This window comes from Tachysurus vachellii, chromosome 18 (assembly GCF_030014155.1).
Source record: "Tachysurus vachellii isolate PV-2020 chromosome 18, HZAU_Pvac_v1, whole genome shotgun sequence".
Lineage (NCBI taxonomy): Eukaryota > Metazoa > Chordata > Actinopteri > Siluriformes > Bagridae > Tachysurus > Tachysurus vachellii.
In genome coordinates, this window is record NC_083477.1 from 13,425,892 (window position 1) to 13,450,383 (window position 24,492).

The 24,492-nt window shown below is 38.8% G+C and overlaps 1 protein-coding gene across 2 annotated transcripts in view; it reads right to left on the minus strand.

Annotated features, from left to right (window-relative positions):
* Nucleotides 1–24,492, minus strand: part of prkcab (protein kinase C, alpha, b) — a 132,749-nt gene that overhangs the window by 60,374 nt on the left and 47,883 nt on the right. For both annotated transcript variants that reach the window (XM_060891964.1, XM_060891965.1), the window contains exon 3: nucleotides 20,551–20,633. In XM_060891964.1, coding sequence (XP_060747947.1) covers nucleotides 20,551–20,633 — 83 coding nt within the window. The remainder of the gene's footprint in view (nucleotides 1–20,550; nucleotides 20,634–24,492) is intronic.

Consider the following 24,492-nt stretch of genomic DNA (forward strand, 5'->3'; position numbering starts at 1 on the left):
TTTTCCCCAATGCAGATAAGCAGGGAGGACAGATCGAGGAGCCCCCCAGCAGCCCAGAGCTAAATAAAGCCACCTGCATGACATCAAACCATCTCTTTCTCTCTTTCTCTCTTTCTTTCTTTCTTTCTTTCTTTGTTCCTCTCCCTCAGAAGGTGTTTGGAGGTGCTGAAAAAAGAAGAGACACCCTACTGAGTGCTAACACTGCAGAGGTGCTTTCAGAAATCAGCAGAGGGGCAGGAGACGAGCCGAGATGCAACGCAATTCTTTGTTCGGGCTGTTAGGTAGCGAGACAAGTAGACACTCTATGAAACAGCCTGTGGAGTTGCCATGCAAAAAATAGAATAGGCTGTCTTTCCCCAGAAGCAGTACATCCCTCTGTGCAGGAAAGTGGGCTGTACAGTAGGTGCATTTGTTACCATCATACCTTAAGAAACAGCAAACAGCAAAAATTCAGGGGTGGAGAAGGATGTGTAGAGATCATGGACCAATTTGTAATCTTGCTCAAGCTGTCACCAATAGACATGACCTTTTTGTAAAAGCTTATAGTTGTCATGTGTTCTTTTAACAACATAAGTGTTGGGGTTCTATAACATGCCAGTTGTCAACAGCAATTTCTGTGTGTGTGTGTGTGTGTGTGTGTGTGTGTGTGTGTGTGTGTGTGTGTGTGCGTGCGTGTGTGTGTGTGTGTGTGTGTGTGGACACAAGCACCAGCTCATTAGTTGCATTTGTATTGGCAAGATCATAAATAAAAATTCACATCCTTTTGGATCCTATACTAACATAAATTAACAAAGATTAACAGTACATTCAACTGTACACATCACTTGTCATTCAAGACTGAATGCCACACACACACATTCTGTATACCTGCATTGGTTTTTATGGACATTTAGATTAACCTGGAGAACCTGAAGGAACCCACAGTGAGAACACCACACATTTAATAGCGCAAGCTCAGTGTCAAACCCAGGAGCTGTAAGGTGACTATCTGCTGCACTACCCTCTATCATAGCATCAGTTATTCAGTTTTTGCACATCATCCTGCCAACACAGTGACGCTATCATGACCACCTCCGATGATTCCCCCAAACCACCAGGGGGCAACCGTGTGCACTATTTGAACTTGACCTATTTTGTCTAGCTTTTGTTGATGCAGCATTGCATTTGTTGTTTCTATGCCATAATCTTATTCCAGTGTTCCATAGTGTTGCTCTAGTTATATTATGCAATTTGGGTTTATGCATCACAGTTTGTGCACTTGCACAAAATCTGCACTTGCATCCGCCTTTGCCTTTAAAACCGATGCACAGATGCAGGGAACCTGGGTCCTATACCAGTGGACTCAGGGCACTAAGTGAAGGATGCCAATTTATCGCAAGGCACAATCACGATAGCCTACATACAGCCTATAATGCATGACTGTGGACTAGGGGAGGAAACCAGGATACCCAGATTAAACCTCTGAAGCCTGGAGAAAAGACCATATTATTATTACAGATATATCACAGAAGAGTGAAATTCTTTCTTCACATATCCCATGTTTGGAATTTGTGAAGTGCAGGGTCAGCCATGTTACAGCGGCCCTGGATCGGAAGAGTTAAATGCAAAGAAAGAAAAAAGAAAGAAAGAAAGAAAGAAAGAAAGAAAAAAAGAAAGAAATCACACCTACTTGCAAGACATGAGACTTAAGTAGAGAAGGCCCGGGATGAAGACAGATAAAAAAAATATATGTAAATGCCTGTGAGTGAGTGAGTGAGTGAGTGAGTGATAGTGTGAGTGAGTGAATGCGTGCGTGAGTGTGAGTGAGTGTGAGTGAGTGAGTGAGTGAGTGAGTGAGTGAGTGAGTGAGTGAGTGAGAGTGAGTGAGTGAGAGTAAGTGTGTGAGCGAGTGAGTGTGTGAGTGAGTGAGTGAGTGAGTGAGAGTGAGTGTGAGAGAGAGCAAGAGAGAGTGAGAGAAAGAGAGAGAGAGAGAGAGAGAGAGAGAGAGAGAGAGAGAGAGAGAGTTATTTCTAGGAGGGTGTAATCAGGCAGCAGCAGCTGATTTGTGTGAGCATTGGGGAAGCTCCACCAAGGATTTAAGATGTAATTACATCCTGTAATCATCACGACTCCCAGACATCAATTCCCAACCCAGGCCAAAGATCTGATTGGAAAAAAGTTCAAGAAGGAAAGTATCACATGTCAGGTAATGACAGTAAAGCAACTGAGGATCTTGAAGCTGATCAAACTGGACAGTGTGAATTTGACTGGTGGAGAATTTATTCCAAAAGAATACAGTTATATAAACTGCCAGATGTTATTAAGCCAGAAACATCAAAACTGCAGGAAAGGAAGTTGGATTCAGAAACTGTAGTGTATATGGGTAAAATTATTACCAAGTAACAAAGTTAAAAAATACTCACTTTACCCCAGGCTAGGACTAGAGCTTTGCAAGGCTTTTCTATTCTGCAGTTAAGTGCATTTTTCATGTTAAAGTCTATAATCATTCCATATAAAAAAGTCTCTGTCTTCAGAAAATCCAGTAAAATTAATGGTGTGGAAAATACTTATGTTTCAGTGTTGATTCTCTTTATCAATTCCTCCATAACGCCTGACAGAAGGACTTTGGGCTAATACACTTTATACTGTTAGGTGCTATGGTGCGAAACTCACTGATTAATATCGACATATCAAGGCTTAGAAGCGAGTGCTACAATATGCTGTCAGTAAATCAAACAAACAAACAGACAAACAAAAAAACAACAGTAAGCCAGTCATAGTGATGCCTTTCACAAAGTGCTGAGTCAGCAAAACAATTGTGCAAGAGTGCATTGGATATTATGTTTGAATTGGAAATAATTTCTGACTTCCTGGAGTTTGAACTGGTTCTTGGTTCATGATCCATTAGGTTTCATTTCCTTTTGGTCTACAACAGTTTGTTAGCAATTGCACTTTCATACATTAAAGGTAGGGTCTCCGATTTTTGAGAAATGCTTCAGAAAACTGAGTCGGGCCGAAAACTAAACAAAAATCAAAACAAACGTGTAGCCAATGAGCAGAAAGGGGCGGGTCTTGTCAATATGTGCGGAGAGAGTGTTCAGTGCACATGTGTGACATTGGCAGAGAGCGGTTTTAACGTTGACATGTCGGATAAAAACAAAGAAAGAAAGCGAAGAAAGGCTTACGATAAGGCAAGAAGTAGGACCCGTGTTAATATAGGATCAGCTTTCCAGTGCTGGAGAGAACTGAAGGAGCAGGAAGTTGGCGCGTATTCACAGATTTGAGTTTCCCGAGTAACAGCGTAAGTCAGTAACATCGTTTAGCTCAGGAGTTATTGACTCGGGAAACTCAAATTTTTGCTTGTTTGTTTATCTTCAGCTATGATAAAGACACATTTCTTTCCATTAGTTGCCTGGGTTGCGTATGTATGTATGTACAGGGGTGGGACCCATTTGGGTTAGGGCAGGGGTCGGCAACCCGCAGCTCCGGAGCCGCAAGTGGCTCTTTCATCCCTCTGCTGGGGAATACCCTAGCCAATGAATATGTTTTTTTTTCATTGGTTGTTGCGTTAAATCTTACCCAGCTAGTGCTATTTTCTGATTGGCTATTGTGTAGCCTCTTTTTTTTTGATTGGCTGATAAGTGTCAGGCTCGACTAAGAGCTCCAGGGGAGACAGGCTTCTTTCCTGCCCGGTTCCATAGAGACAGCGGTGCGGACTGAGACATTTTGGGCGCTGCGGCCGAAATGCGTGACTGTCACTCTCAATGCATGATACTTGACAGCCCTGCATTAAAATATTTTTTTTGGTTTAATTTTTTTGTCGCTCAAAATATGCCTCATAACTCCGACTTGCGAAATTCGACACACAGAAGCAGACGCATTTTTGGTTTTCTGCAGCCGGCAAGTTAAAATTTTGATGTCATGAATTGAAGAGGACTCAATTAGACATTGAACATTTTTTTGAAAGTAACCTTCTTTTTTGTAAGCGTCTTTTTTGTTAAGGTTAGTTCTAACTGTTCAAAATATCTTTGTTTGCTTGCAGAAATAAAATTTCGTTCACTTGGTAGCAGTTCATTAATTTCATAAATGCAACACACTACAGTTTTTTTCTATACTTTCCATAAAGGTAAAAAACGATATATGCAGTGTTATCTTCATTTTAGATGTCAAAAGGGTTTTGTGGCTCTCTGTGTTTTTTTTTCTGTGGGAAACGGATCCAAATGGCTCTTTGGGTGTTTGACCGACCCCTGGGTTAGGGGCATGTTTTTGTTGATTTTATATGTCAACATTGGCTTTCAAAAATCGGAGACCCTACCTTTAAAGAACATCATAATGTGTCCGAAAACATCCTGACTGTGAAGCTCTGACACCTGAGGCTCCTTTTATGAATGTTAAATACACATCAGCAAGCTTCACAGTATTAATGTTTGCACAGGTTTCATTGCTGAATCCATTATAACGTTTAGATTATGGAGATCGTTTGTCATAAAAGTCCCCGCAAATGAGTTGTCGCTATAGAAACGATAATACAATTAGGGTTAGCCGGAACTCCTGTCTGAGCTTCTGTTATAGACAATTTATCAAACAATCAGATTTGAGAATACGCCAGAGCTGCGATATGGGGTGAATTTTAAACAAAAATATTCAATTACAAATATGAATTTAATCTCGCACAGATCGTGTCATCAGGAAGCATCAGATTCTCAGCAGCACTGCAGGACCTCGAGGCACTGGCTGTGACATGACCCGGCTGTTTGGAAAATGAACCAGGGTGTGATGAGTCATGGCGCTGTGTAAATTAGGATTACTCTCGCTTCTTGATCTCCGGAGAAACCAGAGGAGGTGAAGTGCTTATGTTGTCCCAGCAAACGCCTTTCACAGCAGGGGCAATGAACTTCCTGAGAAATGAGTGTGACGACCAGAACGGACACGACTGACGCGTGACAAAGTGTTATGTACATGCAGCGACAACGAGCCTGCTCGAGTGATGTATCACTGCTTAGTTATTCAAAAACATTTCCTCGAATGAGAAACACTTAGTAGTTCATTTAATGGAAACCATGCTGAGGTTTTATATAATATGACAAAATTTTGTTATTTGTAGCAAAAACTACAGTCAGCTACTTGTCTTGCTGTTCTGCAATTACAGTTGTCTGTAATTTTAATATTTATCGACTCCTAATAAGTTGTTTTCCATTAATTAGTCTCTAACTTAAAGAAATTTAGTGTTTATCCATCAACAGGGCCAGAGAACCTGGAGATTTAGTATGTATTATTTGTCTAGTATGTAACATTGTCTGCAGCTATATTAAAAAACAGTGATGTTTAGCATTAAAACAGTAATGTATGTATAGATATTTGTCTGGATTATTATGCCAGTCTTTTAACTATGTACAGTATGATGCTTTTACACGGATTTTCGTTAATGAGAAAATGCGGATGAACTGATCCTGAGATCCTTTATGTAGTTTTACTATTTTTTCCTCATATCTGATCTGATTTGTTTTTTTAATTCTCTTTGGCTGCTATCAGCCTCACACAACTCTGAGTATCAGATCAGTGTGATTTCTAATAAAGGGAATCATTTATTCAATCTCATCATTAATATTCCCTCAGGTGCTGGAATGTACTGTGCATTTCTGCATTTTATTGAATTTCTCAGCAGTACCGACTTGGGAAAATATCACCGGTGACTGAATCTGCAACAAAAAAAACGCAAAAAAAAGAAGGAAAAGACAGTCATACACAGGGAAATATTTCTTGATTGAATTTCTTTCTGTATATGATATGAGTGAATTCAGAAAAATTCAATAGAATAAGCAGAACATATCCGTTTGGGAAGCTGCAAGTGATTCCCATTGGAGCACAATGCAGAAAAATGAAACATTTTCTTTGAAATGGAACAGAAGCAGATTTTGTGTGAAAAGAGCAAAGAGCAGGCAAGAATGACTTATTAATTACACTGTCTTTCTAGATGATCCGTGGGACCAGAAGACTGTATGTGGGATGAGGGTTGGTGAACTAGTGGACGAGAGTTTGGAAAGAGTTGGGTGTCATGTGTTGTGCGGGACTGTTGGACCTTGTTCCTCGCTCCATGCTTGCGTCTGCTCCTATTATTTGGGTAACGTGAGCATTTCCACTCCTCATCTTTTAGCTCCAACACTGGAAGTCATTGAAATTAAGTGATTGTGAAGATTAGCTTTGGAAGCCGTGATGTTCCCAACAGCAATGAGGAAAAAGCAGCAAGTTCAATTAAATGAAACATTGAACAGAACTACAGTGGGGTCCAAACATTTAAGAATTCTAGTGAAAATGTTTGCAATTTGTAACCCTTTCTAATTATATACAACAATCCATACATCCTTCCATCCATTCTCTACACCACATATCCTACTGTTTTGCGGTGAACCTGAAGCATCCCAGGAGACCTGGAGCACAAGGCAGTGTGCACCCTGGACAGGAGGCCAATCTATCTCAGAGCACAAGCAAACACACACACACACTGCAGACAAATTAAAGAGGACAATCAGCCTACAGGACTGGGGGTGAGGGGGGAAATAAAACCCCAACCCCGGAGACGTGAAGCAAACATGCTAACCACCAAGCCACATGCTAACCACCATGCCCCTATATACAATTATAAACAATTTTCATTTCTTACTCTCACGAACCTGAATGAATAGTAGAATCTTTGAAATATTTACATTAACTACTGACTCATGAAATACTGGAACATGAAATACTGACTCATTCACAAACATCATGTCTTATATTCTATCTGCACTTCACTGCCACCCCTCATTTTTCTTTTATTTTTTTTTACACTTAATGCTTCATGCTGTTTTGTACTTCTAGATGCTAACTACATTTTGGTGATGATGTACTTGTACTCTGCTCAATGATAACAAAGTCAAATGCAATCTAATATAATCTCATGTAATCTAATCCAGTACTTCTGTACAAATTGTGTTTTTTTTCTCTTTTATTGCATAGCTTTTGTCATGTATAACCTGTTGTTGCTTGTAGAATATTGTGTCTCTTTCATGCCAAGTTTCTTAAGCTCTAGATAAAGTAATTATTTAAACAAATGTACAACTCTAACTACATAATGTGTAATAAAATATTAAATAGCAAAATAATTACTTTATTTACATTAATTACTTTCATTATTGTACTCAATCGTCAGTGATATTTCGTAATGGATTGTGACAATTTGTCATATAGATCATTCATAAGTATATAAATAGCACTAAAGTGAGAAATGAGGGGGACACGGTGGCTTAGTGGTTAGCACGTTCGCCTCACACCTCCAGGGTTGGGGGTTCGATTCCCGCTTCCACCTTGTGTGTGTGGAGTTTGCATGTTCTCCCCGTGCCTCGGGGGTTTCCTCCGGGTACTCCGGTTTCCTCCCCCGGTCCAAAGACATGCATGGTAGGTTGATTGGCATCTCTGGAAAATTGTCCGTAGTGTGTGATTGGGTGAGTGAATGAGAGTGTGTGTGTGTGTGCCCTGCGATGGGTTGGCACTCCGTCCAGGGTGTATCCTGTCTTGATGCCCGATGACGCCCCGTGACCCGAGTAGCGGTAGAAAATGAGTGAGTGAGAGTGAGTGAGAACAATATGATGTTACAATAAACTTTTCTGAGATCAACCCACTTTCAAAGTGGTTTAAATCTCACGTAAATCTTCCTGTCTATATCCTACATCGAGGTTGGAGGGCCTGTTCAGAATTTTAGTACATGAGCATGGCAGGATGTTAACTGCTTAATTGAATCATGAAGGAAAGATGAGAAGCATCAGCACTTGTTATATTTTTCCACTTGTGGCTGAGGAGTGTCTCTGCTAATCAGGCAAGACATAATTACAGACGCTTTCTTTCTCTCTCTCTGACACACACATACATGCACACACAACACGGAATTACAAAAGTTTCAAGCTCCAATCAAGAACTTTGTAACAGCAGGTGTACTTTGCAAAACTTTCCATGAGTAATAATCCAAAGGAAACACTTAAAAATAATTTATCCCAAACACTAGTGATGTCTAGAATATTGAACAAGGCCACTGAAAAAAAAAAAACGCCAGACGGTGGCATTTAAATGTCAGTCTAGAGGAAAAGACCGCTTTCTGTCTCTACGCTTGTATTGTTTTAGTTTCAGTCTGAGTGACATAAACACTTTTAATTTGAAATATTAGCTCATGTATTTGTAGTGGGTACATGAATATGATCATTTATTACAATATAAAGTGTGAAATAAAGGTATAAACAAATGTCTAGAGAAAAATGTGTAATAGTACGGGAAGTATGTTAGCGTGGCTTCCACAGGGTAAGTACAGCATGTTCACTGGCTGCACTGTGAAGAGAAAATCCTCGACAAATCTGGAACACAGTGGCATTTTTCTGTAACACTCCTATCTGCTGTTGGGTTATTCACTTGGAAAGGCTTTTATTGGAGAGAGAGAGAGAGAGAGAGAGAGTTTGTGTGTGTATGTGTGGGTGTGTGTTAGATTGAGTGTTGCCCATGTGAAGCCCACTCCACCTACGCAGGAGCTCACAGTGGGAAGCGACTTTCCTGCCATCTCAGCTTTCTCTCCTTCAGCACAGAGAGCAAAACCAGCAGATGAGACTGCATTTGTGATAGATACGATTTCTACATTTGCAATCTTATGCATCAATTCTAATGTTTATGTTCACATGTATTTCTTGGCACATAAAAATATGGCAAAGTGTAACACTGATGATTCTGGAAAATCCTTACCCTGAAGATCAATTAAACACTATGTTTTTGAATCTAGTGTTCGAGGCTCTTGTGATTCGATACTGTCCAAGATGTACATTAAATCCAGTGCAGAAACTGTTGCCATGTGAAGCAAGATCTTCATCCCAAAAAGTGGCCATCTTGCACAAGGATGCTGTGCCAACTCTATTATACAACACATTTTTTAGTTCCTGCTTCAACTGAGGACTTAGTACATCAAATTGTGCATTCAGTAAGCAGTGCTTAGGTCCTGATTTAGCCAAATTTCTGTGGTAATATATATAATTAGGTGAACAAATATAAAATAGTCATAACATTATTAAGGGCCAATGTCACTGTTTCTACTTCAAAAGCAGCAACTATATACTGTAACTACGTTTAACATCACATTCTGAAGTATCGTCAGTGTTAACTTCCCTGTGTTAACAAGCCTTGTTATTTTCTGCTAGTGTTTAGTGTATGATCTGTTCATTCTTGTTTTTGCTTCTGCTTTGTCTTTTTGAATTGGATCTGTTTTTGCCAGTTTGTTGACTCTGTGCCTGTTTTTTTGGATTCTGCTTTTGTCTTCCATATTGGATTGTATTGCCTTGAACTTTTTAATTAAACAGTTTTGCCGCACATGGATCCTGTTTTTCATTCATTACAGGATACTTCACCTCCGTTGGATCCAGCGGATATACAGCAACTACAGTTGTTAGTCGTGTAACAAAACCAAGCTATAACAGCTTACCAAGAACAACTGGGTAACTTGCAAACCACCTTGCCCCACTTCAGGAAGAGACACCAGGTCCCATGCAGTTTGGCCACACTCAGACCTCCTCAGAAGAGCGAGAGCGCCGCAAACTTAACCGGCTATGCTTCTATTGCAAGTCATCTGTGCAGGTCATCTGTGCCTCGACTGTCCAGAGAAGCCCACACCTTGCTCCAATAAGGTGAGCCCACACTCTTGCCCATGGCTACAAGAGCATAACCCACTGATATCCTGGTCGTAATAGAAAATTATACATTCGTATGTCAACTGTCAACTTCATTGTCTCAGTTGTATGGGGAATCTGCCCTGTCATGCCACCACTGTGGAGAGCCCAGATACTTACCAGATCCTGGCCATACCCAAGTCTTTAGTAAGGAATGGGCTACGAAAATTACCCTCCCCTTTAGTTGTTGATGGCGACGCCTCCAATTTTGGAATAGGAGTAGTACTGTCCCAATGTCATAGGGACCCTGACAAACTGTACCCTGCACCTTTTTCTCACATAAACTCACCCCGACAGAAGCCAATTATGATGTCGGGACCCGGGAGTTGCTATCCTTTAAGAAAGCACTGGAACAATGGAGACACTAGCTGGAGGGGGCACAACATCCATTCTAAGTACTCACCAACCACAAAAATCTGAAGTACATAAAGAGGGCTAAGAGGCTCAACCCCAGGCAAGCCTGATAGAGGCCCTGTTTTTCACCCGGTTTTAATTCACTGGGACCAACCAACCTGGTAAAGCAGAAGGACCCCAACAATACCATCCTGGACTTTCTGAGAAGAAGGGGGCAGTTATATTACCTTATCGAATGGGAAGGATATGGCCCAAAAGAATGTTTATAGGTAAGAACACCATTCTGAAATCCTGGACATATTGAATTACACACCTCATATCCTGACCGAATATTGACAGTTCCAGTTTCTACTTCTGGAGCAGCGACTATATAACTAGGTTTAAACAACATCAAATTCAAAGTATCGTCACCGTTTCCCTGCATTACAGAGGAATGTATTTTCTGCGAGTGTGTTTAGTGTATGACCTGTTTTCTGTTCATTTTCCCTTCTGCATAGCCCTTTTGAATTTTTTCACCCTGCTGACTTTTTTTTCTGGTTGGTTGACTCTGTGCCTGTTTTTTATATTCTGCCTTTGTCTGCTGTATTGGATTGTATTGCCTTGAACCTTTTATTAAACAGTTTTGCCGCACATGGATCCTGCTTCTCATTCATTACAGCCAAATAGCATAGATATAGATTTTTCCTGCCAAAAGACAGAATACACTTTAGGTACTCTTATCTTGTCCTCTCATCTTGCATAAACATTTCATGTGATCCTCCTGCTGATAAGAGGCACAGTAATGCAGTGGGTAGCACTGAAACCTCATAACTCTGGGGTCCTGAGGGCAATCCCAATCTTTGGCTACTATCTGTGAGTTTTGCGTCCTGGCCCTGTGTTTGTGTGGGTTTCTAGACCTTCCAAAATGTCTAACCCTAACCCTAACCCTAACCATACAAGTAGGTATGTTTTCAGTTTGTTTACTAGGGTTAAAATTATGAACAGATTTACAGTAAGTATAGCATCAATAAGCAGTATAAATAATTAAGGCAATTGAAATCCCTCACAATAATATTAATACACATTACCACCTAAGAGCTCTGTTTTGTACTCAGGTGTTCTTTTATAAATTTAAATAAATGGTGTCCATAATCCTAATAAATACAGATATACAGTCTAAAGTTCCCTCCTAAAGTATTGGAACAGAATAACCAATCATTTTAATGCTATACCTTTTGGTGAGCAAAAGTATAGGAACCAATGTTTGTTCAGGCTTGAACGTCTCTTCTTCAGGAGATCTAAATTTAAACAAAATATTAATCTGTTGATCTCTTACTGTACCTAAATATCTGTCGGGAATAGCAATCAGGTAATGCTCTTCTAATACTTTGGGAGGGGACTCTATGTTTGGCAGTAAGCCAACCACTAATCAAAACTCTTGTTCTTAAATAATGGGCACTTGTGTGGGCTTGCAAGATCTATGTACTTCAGACAAACAGTGCTGAGTTTATCACATCCTGTTCTCAGTACATGAGAGTACATGTGCTGTGCTGGTGTATGTCTATTAGATACCCTTGCTCTCTCAGCTTACACATCCTCCCTAGAATAGAAGTGATGAGAACAGATGGTAAGCTTTCAAACAGCCAGGCAACTTGTGGAAGAAACATATTGCAGAACACTTGTGCCAGTCCAGATATTAATACTTCATGCCTACCTATAAGTGTTACTATTTTCTGTTTAACAGATTATGTATGACAACCAGGAAGAAATGTTGCAAAGAGACCCAAACATACCCTGATAAGTTGCTGAGAAGACCAATAACCAAAGTGCTTAGCATCCCTATAACAAAGCTGCTTTGGTGAACTTGTGATGGTGAACAGCTTCTGACTGCTTTCTATACTAATGATTTGACAGTCTAACTGGAACTGCAAGAGGATTTTATTCTAGGGACTAGAAACTAGACCGTGTGACAAGACAGTGATTAAGGAAGACCCGTAATAACATACATTTTGAATGCATATTAAATAGGATTGAGCAGACATAAAGAAGTTATGATTATTTTCATTAGGCATTAAGTATGTTGCTTGATGATTATATTTGAAGAACAGTGGGGTAGCAAACATCATGCTTATACAGAAGCCTTAAGGGAGTTTCTTTTTATCTAAAACTGATGCATTGAAAACATCATTATTGGCTTTAACAAAAATAGGCTTTAAAAAAAATAGAAAAGTCCCTTTTCCCAGAAGAAGATTAAAAACAACACAATTGACTGGGCTGTACGTCTGTTTTATCTCCATGCTTTTTGGCATTTTATACTATGAAAATTGGAAAAGATGGTGAAAGTGAAAGTGACGTGACATACGGCTAAGTATGGTGGCCCATACTCAGAATTTGTTCTCTGCGTTTAACCCATCCAAAGTGCACACACACAGCAGTGAACACACACACACCGTGAACACACACCCGGAGCAGTGGGCAGCCATTTATGCTGCGGTGCCCAGGGAGCAGTTGGGGGGGTTCGGTGCCTTGCTTAAGGGCACCTCAGTCGTGGCCAGCCCAAGACTCAAACCCACAACCTTAGGGTTAGGAGTCAGACTCTCTAACCATTAGGCCACGACTTCCCCCACGATGGTATCCTTATACATAGCTTTCCATAAACTGTAACTGATGCAGGCAAGGAGATTAATGAACACTAAACAGAAAACTACTACTCTGGAATAGGAAAAGCACATTCTTATCCATCTAACTATGTCAATAAAAAATAATATATCTCATATCCTGGAAAAGGGCAGCAGGGATGCAGGGATTGTCTTTCATTTCCAGCTGCGATACTTTTTCCAGCTGTGATGCTTCTTATTGCAGGTGAATTCTTCTTGAAAGTAAGCAAGCATTGCCCAATAGCAGCCCTCTCAGATTTTCCTAGTCATACTGATGACTAGAGCATATTTGTAGCTTGAACTGTTTTCTGAAAGTACTAAGGGAAGTGTTGTATAGAAGCTGTTGGTCCCATTTTTTAAACCCAAAAATTATACCCAAACATGGTCAAACCTTACAAAAATTCTTATTTTTTGCCACATGGTTATTGTAGAATACCCCACAATAACCATGCTTTTTTGGATAAATTATATTTACATAAGTTATTGGTTCTATAAACCCCAGATATCCACCTGGGGTGGTGTGTAAGACCTGAACCCTACTGTCATTTGGAAGGTTGCTGTAGGATAATGATGTAGGTTACATTAAAGACACAGTAAGAAACGCTCTACAGGCTCACCCTCCTTGAGGTCTGCAAGATCCCTGCTGATTATCTCTCTCTGCAGGGGCATCACCCCCAACTGGACTCCTTCTGTTAGGAAAGTCCCATTATCGCTTTAAGCATCCAACAGAGGGTTACACTGCGCATGGCAGCCAGGAAAGTGTAATAACATTCACCACACATTGGTGTGATGGGGTTGTTAGCATTCTCAGTGAATGCTGATGAACCGTGTGTCTTGTGTGGCACATTGTGCGAGAGGAGGGTGAATGTGTTCCGGATGGTCTGTTCCTTGATGGGTGCAGAAAGGAAGCAGTCATCCACATATGGGAGGATACGGATACCAGTGGTCTTCATAAGAGATAAGGGCTGCAGTATACATCTTGATTCTAACGACAGGCCAATGGGTAGGTCTTTGAGTTGTAATGGATGGCATCCACATTCTGGGACAATGTGAAACAAGTGCTGCACAAGTTTACTAAAATAAATCAGTCCTACAAAAAAGGAAAGTCTTCAGAAACTAGTGAATTACTAAAATCTGTTCTCCGTTTTCTCCTTTCAAAACTGTGTTCTGAATGACCAAGTCTACCTAATTTACTATCTGAGAGTTTGTGATTGATGGCATTGAGGTCGGTGGTGGAATGGTTGCTTGGATGACTTTGTCATAAGTACCCACTAATCTGATGAGGTTGCCATCAGTGTAAGCAGAGAGTTAACCCATTTCTCCGTGTCAGGAGTGAAGTGTCAATCAACTAAAGAGATTTGTCTTAAAGGTCACATCCATTTATACATTGTATAATATTGTAGGAGACATGGTTCTGTCAATACAGGATGCCTTGGCCTCTTGCAACATCAAAGTAATAACAACAACAGTGTGATAAAATGTTCCATATGTTTAAATAAAAAATAATAACTATTTCCATTAACTATTAACTATGAGTCTATTTCAAAATAGGGACAAAGAAGAGCGTGTGTGTGTGTATGTGTGCGTGCGTGCGTGTGTATGCCTGTGTGTTCTATTCCCATGTGCACATTTACACTGAGTTTATAAAAATCAATGACCACAAACCACACAAGATACATGGCCGAGTCTCCAGGTATGTGAAACAATAGGACACAAATATGGCAGAGATTTGAAAATATTTGCACATGTTGGATGACAAGTGATAGAAACTTGACAAAAGTGTTAATAGAAATAATGCAGAATTTGGATCTTAATTATTATCAGCATAAATGGAGATCATTGACTTGGAGTCCTGGTCAGCAAGCACAGAGTAAGAACAAAGAAAGGAGATTTGTGACAGAGAATCTCTCTCTGTCCTTTGTTTAAAAGCATGCAAACTTTAACAACCAGTTTGCAGCTTCCAATTAGTCAACACAGTAAAACAAAGAAAAAACTAAATTAGTGAACTATATCTTTTTCTGCCTTAATTGGAGTTTGCTGTGAGCATGAGAGGAATAAGGCTCAAGTCTCTAAAGCGTGACTGTGGACTCTGAAGGAATACAAACGCATTTTGAGTTTGTTCAAATGCAGTATAAATTGTTGGGTGTTGATTTTACAGATGGATCAAACTCCAAATTGCACGAATGCACAAACTCGCTGCACACCATTCACACACCTGAGTGAATGGTGTGCAGCGCGTTTGTGCAGCGGCCCGGCTGTCCAAAGGAGCTTAAACCAGCTGTTTCACATATCTGTTAAAGTGAATGTAAACTTGAACGCACAAAATGAAAGACAAGAACATGCGTGATGCAAATGAACAACAATCCTTTTATGGTCCGATTGAGAGAGCAGAACAAAGGCTGGTGAAGTCCTTTTGATGGTTTGCGGGGGGTGATGTACACTCGCTTTACGTGCTTCCAGTTGCTGTAAACTGACTAATAAAAGCTTGCCTCCTATCTGTGGATGCATGTTACCTACAGTGCGGTGAAGGGCAAAATACTTTTATTTTCAGGAATATCACAAAGACACAAGAAGAAAGAGGGCCTGTTTTTGCTAGATGAGTTTCGTATTACTATTTAGACCTGAATAGCATTTTTAGGACTGGATTTTAGTCATAATAGTAAAGAAACAATAATTTTTGGCCTGTAATTAACCATTTCCAATAATATGATTATAGGATTTCACTGATACTGGTGTAAGTAGTAAGAAAGCGGTTAGGAGCTAATCAGTAGTAATTCCAGTAAGCTACTCCACTAATTCTTATCGTAATAACTTTGTCCTTACACTGTACCTATCTGGCTAGTAGCTTTTACACAGAAACAAGCAAAATGCACCATCCTAATTGGCTAATGTGTTTTTCAACAAAGCAGCTGGTATCCAGTGAAACGTGATTAAGCAAATAATCTGATATCTAAGAGTGTGTATTTGTAAAGGCAGCAAATTCAAATGCAACAAAACATACAGACTATGAGCAAGGCTCATAGGAAAACAGCACAAAACAAAAGCAGAAGCATGACAATGAGTTGCACAGTAACTTAAATATTGCTCCGAGTTAAGTGTGACATGCGACAATGTCATGTGACATTTAGGGGCTGATGGGTAATATATTCAAGAGCTGATTTGCCATACAGTCTGGCTCAGAAGAGCAGAATCCAGAAATGTACAGGTCAAAAATCAGGTGGCAGTTAAGAGAAGGTAAAATAGCTACTGAATGAAAGAAATGTGACTTTAACATCCTGTGTTCTTTAACTAAATTAGGTTCTCTGGCAGTTTAATTGTTATTATTATTTGATGAAATATGTTGTATTGCTGTATTGCTGTAGAGTGACTGAACCATATACACCTCTATCCTATACAGTAAGATGTAGTGAATATAGAGACACCTTTATTTTATATAACAGAGAAAGATCATAAAGTGAAACAACACTGTACACTAAACACCAGATAGACTGCAGCCTCAACATAATCAATGCACTAAGGTGTCTCAGAGACGGAGAGAGAATGGATTGAAAATTGCTGGAAAGATGGCAGGTCATTCGTTCTTGTCTCACACATAAAACCCAAAGCGCACTATGAAAAATCCATCTGGCCAGGAAAAAAAAAAATGATAGTCAGTTAGTGAATGTCTCAGTGGCACATGGAACATCAACTGCTTCATTAGGACTCTCATGGTACAACGAAGATGATTCGTCAGGAGGATTTTTAGGAAATTCAGCACAAACAGAGCAGCAGTGGCATCTCTTGGGGATTTTCACACTAGAAGCAGTAAATGCAAAGAGATCACATAGGAATGTAATGATGTAATGAGCTTGACCTTTTCCACAAGCTATTTTGGCAAGGTCAGCATACTAATTCAAGCTTATACAGAACAGGATAACAGAGCTTTCATTTGCAGGGTGTACAGGAAAGAATTCAAATGCTGAGGATTTGGGGTGAAACCTATATCAGGGAGAGTGTATTGTACATAATTATATCATAAAACAGTTTGATGAGATTTGTTCCAATATGTTCAACAGAGTGCTGTGTTCAGGTATGTCAAAAAAAGACAATATAACATGAACGATATGAAAAATTACCGATACTGATCTGCTTTTTGCATTTCTTATCTTCTTACTTATAATTTATTTCAAATATCTGAGTAGTAGTGACAGTTACATTGAACATAAAAAAGCAGCTTGTTCAGTAATAACTCAAATAGCTTTTCACCAGATGACTTCTAGAGTGCTATATGGATTACAAACTTTTGTAGGACAAGCAAGAAGCTAGCATCCCCCTGGTTCTCCTGTCAAAAAGCCAATAGGATTTTTCCACTGGTTTTTGAGTCATTGCAGAAAATAAACTCTGTAATCAACAAAAACGATTGCCCTGTTCGGGGTCACAACAGCATATTGTCCAATCTACACATTTTTATTTTGGCACAGGATTTTCAACAAATGCCTATTTTATCCAGGCTTGGGACCGGCCCTGAAAGTTGAATGGGAATCGAACCTAGGCTGTGGCAAAAAGAGCATGGGAGCCTGATTCTGGTTTACCAGGGACACTTTCATTTATCAAGATAATCTTCACAAATAAACACACCACAAATTATTACATTTTAAAGCCTAAGATGAATTATGAGAAGTAAAACTAAGACTACGCCATGGTCACATGACATCAACATCACTACCACTAAACTTTAGACGGCATCAGAATCTAATTTAAAGAACTTAGAGGGATCCAATTTGCTCTTTTTTAAAATTAATTTAAACAAATGAAAAATTGGAGCTGGAACAATTTGTAAGAGTATGAGAAAAAACACAACAAGGCTGTAGTAGATGAGTTTTCCTGTTCGGCGTGATGACTTTTCATAGCAACCTCTGTTGTAGTCCCATTTAGCCACTTGTTAGCAATGACCTTTTTCAAGACATGTACAAGTTTAAAAGATCCTTGTGAGTTGGGGATTACTGATATATATTTTATTTAGTAGAATAAAAAGTCAAAATATCCTGTGCTTATGTTAAGCACAGTCCTTATTTTCGGTATTTAACCAAAAGCTTATTCAAAAAAACCATCAACTTCAGGGTGACAGAGCTGGAGAAGCTAAAAAGTTCATATCCGGATTTTAGGACTCATTCTTGCAGAACTCTATTAATTCGTATTTGAGTTATTTTATTTATTGGTCACTACTTTTCTCTTGAAGAACTTCTACTCGTCAGTGTTCTGCACTCTTTCCAACACTGCCTAGAGCTGATGATTAAACGTTGATGGTATAATAAAAACCTTCCTACAGAAATACATTACTCTGTGATAGGGTTATAGTTCAATAAACTCTGTGTATAATCTGGACTTGAGACTCAATACAGTACATTTTCAGTACAGAATCAGATGTTGCTGATGTCGCATCGAACACACGATTCAGCAGGCAACACTTAGGTAGTCTTTGACGTTCACTGTAGTCAGAAGTCAGAAAAACCTGACACCCAGCATGGAAAAGTGCACTGGTCAGAATTCCAAGTCAAGAACTTCCAAGGCAAAATCCACCTAGCCTGCGCTCTCTGACATAAACACACCCGATGTTGTAACATACACAGATTTCCTTTTGATCATTTTCTACTTGCTTTCACTGAATATGTATTTTTAAATTGGGGAAAGTCAGAGACCAAGTCAGAACCAGTCAGAGACCAAGAGCCACATTTTTTACTGTGTTACCACAAAGAGCCACATCATACACATGGGCACACATGAACATCACCTTTTTTCCCTGCCATTTTGAGAGCGAACTTGACACAAATTGTTTACTCAAATGATCTTGCTCCTACTGGGAAACTTTGAGGTATTTTCATTCCACTCACATGCGCGTTTGACAAAAATACCTTATTGAACTCAAGCGAAGCAAACACGCACAATAAATAGACACAAATACAAACTTCGATATGAACGTACAGTAAGAGCCGCATGAAACCTGGCAAAGAGCCGCATGCGACTTGGGAGCTGCGGGTTGGCCACCCCTGGTCTAAAGGGTAGATTTCTATTGATTCTTGATATTGAGTTCAGCCTAATTGTAAGATGATAAAACCATTTTTATAAAAAATAAATAAATAAATAAATAAATAAATAAATAAATAATACAATACACATTAATTTTTATAAAAAATGGTTTCATAAAAACATTTTTTTCCAGCAAAGATAAACAAATAAGTTGACTGTTCTTATATGTCCTTTTTCATTCCTAATTGTCTTCATGTTGATTAAATTCTGAGACTAGACATAAAATTTGACATTGTTCTGGGCAACCATGCTTTTCTGAGAATCGGGAATCTGGGAATACAATGCTCTTTTCCAAATACAATGAAATGTAGCATGATACCTGTATGAATAATAATAATAAGACTTAATTGCCATGTTTGTTTGTATTCTTAAATGACTAATCAGCTTGCAGCTAAAAAACGTCTTTGTCCAGATTCCGGCACAAATACAAAATGCACACATCAGCATTTCAGCTTAAACACTGTGAAGTCCATCCAGCCTTAAGGATGGGAATAAATTTTGTTCACCATTTAAGAGCAAATGCTTCAGCTTTGAAGGTTACAGTACAGATCAGTACAAATTAATGGTGTAACACTACACAAATTTCACAATAGACCACTTTTACCACTGTAAACACCATGAAAACTGGCCATCGATCTCCAGGCCATGCATTTATATTTAGGTCAGGCAGCTGCTTTAATCAAGTAATGTAGTAAAATAGCAATACATATATATATATTAATAAACAAGATGCAAGAAAATTCCACTTAGGTGTCTTGTGAAAATATGGAAATCTGAACACATTGAATGGAACAGTAGAAATAATACCAATTAATGTGTGTAAATGTCATCAAAAAGATAAAATGTAATAGCATATACATATATGTTCCTTGGATTTATTTATTTTTTTCTTGGATTATTTTAAATAAAGATACATCAATGTATCAGTCGCCAACATTCGCCTGATCTGTTTTTGTCAAGATTTTAAAACAACCATGATGCCAGAATCATAAAGTACTAATAGTGTCCTTGTATGCATCTTGTATTGGAGTGAAATGTGAAGGTACTGATACTTACAATGTTGATAAAGCTGCAGTGTAAAATATTAATGATAAAAAATAAATATCAGTGGTTTAATATGTAATAAACTATGATTAAAACAAACCTAAGAGGTAATAGAAAATTTGCAACAATTCTATGTAAGATATGAGAATATTTAAATAATTTTGGAGGAGGTTGAGGAATAAAAAAAAAGTGGTATTTTAGAACTGTATGAAATCCTGGGTCGCAGCTGTGTTGATTCAGATGTCACGGCTTCGTATCACGGATTTGTTGTTTTTTCAATAACATCTGATCATAAACCTTTGTGTTTGCTAGTATGAATTGTTGATTAAAAAGTTTTTCCACCACAGTGGTCAGGCAGATTCATGAGTGAAACATGGTTGGACACCGTTTCTGATCGCTTTTCTGTGTAGAAAGATAACCAGTGCCTATAACCTGATCGACAAACCAAGAGAGGATTGTCATGTTTCCAGTCAAGAGCTCTCCTGAAGGGTTTATTAAGCCAAAAGACATTTAACCAAATGTAATGAGTCAATCCTTTGTGTTACATGAGCAAATGTAACCCTAAGCCCCATAGGCCTGAATCAGAAGTCCATCTGTATGCTGCTAATCTTTAACCTTATTCGACAAGACAAATTCAAATCTATACTTATTCACACGATCTGTTTGCCCTTAACTTCCAGCATTTACTTAGATGATGCACTCATAGGATTGTGTGATAGGTTTCTGAGACTTTTACTTACATCTGTGTCTGGCCCCTTGTCAGCTCCTGGACAGGAGAATGAGACGAACTCATGGCACCTTTTGTGCACCACAAAACAGCACACTGCAAAAAAATAAATAAATAAAATAAAAATAAAAATTAATTATATAAGAGTTTTATAGCACACTGGATCATATTGAACTTTCAAAAACATTCTGCATACACAAGAAACATCACATGAACAAGAAGCATGCACAGTCTGTAATATTAGGTGGAGAATCATTCCTATGCTCATCATCAACTGCTCCAGTAGATGAAAACGGGATGAAGAAAAAATTTAATTCATGGTTTTGCACAGTTCTTCACACACACACACACACTATTTGTATTTTAAAAGTCAAGTCCAACTGATTAAACAGACTGCACATTGAACAGATTTTTACATAGTCTTACTGTCCATTCTAACTCAAGCACTCTCTCTTTATTTTCACTTGATTATGACCAAGTTAAGTTTATCTTATATTCACATTAACAAACTGCTCATTATACATATACATAATACCCTAATATACAGTTTTAAACTGCCAACCTGTTTATATTTTCCATAAAGTTAATCTGTACAGTGACTTTTGTTTCAGTCTGTAAATAATGTGAGAGCTTTGTACTGTATATGTATATTCATATGTATATTTATTCTTTCATATTCGTGATATTTTTGAGTATTTGTGAGGCTTGTGTTAATTCCTAGAACTCCCCGTTGCTCTTGTGTTGTGACTGTGTTAAATTTTCTCTTTGAGGTACTCAAAGAGTACTGACTGTACTCTACTCCACTCTACTCTACACTACTCCAGTCTACTCTACTCTACTCTACTCTAATCTACTCCAGTCTACTCCACTCTAATCTCCAGTCTACTCTACTCTACTCTAATCTACTCCAGTCTACTCTACTCTACTCTAATCTACTCCAGTCTACTCTACTCTACTCTACTCTAATCTACTCCAGTCTACTCTACTCTAATCTCCAGTCTACTCTACTCTACTCTAATCTACTCCAGTCTACTCTACTCTACTCTAATCTTCTCCAGTCTACTCTACTCTAATCTTCTCCAGTCTACTCTACTCTACTCTAATCTTCTCCAGTCTACTCTACTCTAATCTACTCCAGTCTACTCTACTCTACTCTAATCTACTCCAGTCTACTCTACTCTACTCTAATCTACTCCAGTCTACTCTACTCTAATCTTCTCCAGTCTACTCTACTCTAATCTCCAGTCTACTCTACTCTACTCTAATCTACTCCAGTCTACTCTACTCTACTCTACTCTACACTACTCTACTCTACTCTAATCTACTCCAGTCTACTCTACTCTAATCTACTCCAGTCTACTCTACTCTAATCTGCTCCAGTCTACTCTACTCTACTCTACACTACTCCAGTCTACTCTACTCTACACTACTCCAGTCTACTCTACTCTACTCTACACTACTCCAGTCTACTCTACTCTACTCTACTCCAGTCTACTCTACTCTACTCTAATCTTCTCCAGTCTACTCTACTCTACTCTACTCTACTCTACTCTAATCTACTCCAGTCTACTCTAATCTACTACAGTCTATACTACTCGTCTACTCTACTCTTCTCAACCCTTCTCTACACCTCTCCAGTCTACTTTACTCTAATCTACTCCACTCCACACTACTCGTCTAGTCTACTCTTCTCAACTCTACACTACTCCAGTCTACTCTACTCTAATCTACTCCAGTCTACTCCACTCTAATGTACTCCACTCCACACTACTCGTCTACTCTACTCTTCTCAACTGCTCTCTACACTACTCCAGTCTACTCTACTGTAATCTACTCCAGTCTACTCTACTCTAATCTACTCCAGTCTGTACTACTCGTCTACTCTACTCTTCTCAACTCAACTCTACTCCACTCCACTCTACTCTACTCAACTCTACTCCACTCTACTCTACTCTACTCTACTCTACTCTACTCTACTCTACTCTACTCTACTCTACAACCTGTATCCATACCGTCCTGTTCTGGATAAGATTAGTCTGCACCAGCTATAAAGCATATAATAAAAAAATAAATACATCACATCAAGTCATAAATGACTTATACATAAACCAATAGATAAAAAAATAAAGACTTTTTATTACTTGATTTTCATTAAAATGAGGTCAGTTAATATGAGAGAGCTCAAAACACCATCATCCAGATTCAATATGTCATTTAAATAATCTGCTCTATTTATTTTATTATTCATAGATTGAAGTGGTATACTCCCATATTAAAATGTAGAGTTTCTATAGGAAATGTGTAAATATTGGCAGGCCTGCAGATATGAGCAACACTGGTATAACCTTTGGAAGTGTTTTGGTTTGGAATCACCAGTTATGTTTTTACCAGTGCAAATAACTTTCATTAGCAGGAACTCTGGAAATCCCTCTACAGCTACCTGACAATGACAATGACAATGACACACACACACACACACACACACACACACACACACACACACACAGATCAATCAACAGCCTACAGCTCCACTATAATAAGTGAGCCACACACATCAAACAGGATGTGAGTAATCAGCCAATAAAAGTATAACTGACACGTTTTATTAAAGTTAATGACAGGCCTTGTTTTATTAACAGCAAATAGAATTTGGCATAGGCCTAAAATGACAAAATATGTTTAATTGGACCTTTGAGAGCAGTGCCGGGATTCAACAATTATATTCCAATAGGTGCATGAAGTCTTTCTTTTCCTCTATATAAGTATATATACTACCACCTGTGCAGACCACAGAGCACAGATTGATTTGAGTGAAACAAAAATGAATAAAAGTGTGTATGTGTCTAGAGGAGTGGGAGAGTGTGTGTTAAAATATCACAGCTCGACCTTTCCATATTCTTTTCTTCAACCTCTCTGAATATTGAATCACATTTATTGCAGAATTACTAATCATTACTGCCAATCAATATCACATGCCATCAGTCTGATCAATCCCATGATCATGAATCCTGCTGCAACACAGCACACCCAGAGGGTTTTGTTTTGGGTGTGAAAGAGCAGGAGACATTGAATTGGATGATGGTTTTGGACTGAAGGTTTGTAAGTCTGAGTAACTGAATAGGAGCTTATCAATCCAACAGGTCTATGAAGCAATGCTAGAAGATGCTAGAAGCAATTTTTCTATTTTTCTTGGCTTCTGATAGCTTATTGGTCATTTTACATATTTTGAATGTTCTTATGAGCACCAGCTATATTATATCATATCCAGAGATATTTATTAATAAATTAACCCAATGGTTGGTACTGTAGTCATCTAAAAGATTAAATTTCACACTGGCCAAAATACAAACAAACTAGGCTATCATGAAACGAGCATGAAACAGACGCACTGATATTGCAATATATAATGACAACATAAAACATGACTTAAACCAAAACCTGAATCCGGTGCAGTCACATCAAATCAAGTAGCTTTTATTGTCAGGACGTTTCTCCAGGACCATGGGGCTTCATAAAACAACACTGAGCTGCAGACTTAAAGTTATTTGTCCTAGCCACATAAAGACAGACAACAAAAACACTACAGGACAGATATATAAAATAGCACTGACCAGTATACATTCTGTAACTCAGCATTTGTGCAAAATAAGAGGATTGTAAACATCTAGCAGTCACAAACTCCACTAGGGATAAGCAATAACTAAAGACAAGCGCAGAGATAAGGACTGGAGGCCTGGTCTTGTGAAGCTCCTCCAAAACATCATCATTGCAGGTTGACTGCTGCATGATTTCTGTACAGTGTTGGTCTGGCAGTCATATACATGAACATGCTTCCTCTGGACATAAATAGCACAATTTTGGATTCAAAGTGGGTGTTGCATGCTACTGTCACACAGCCATCTTGGATCTCTCGCTCATGATGTGAGTGTCAGGTGAGATCCAGTGGGGTGATGGG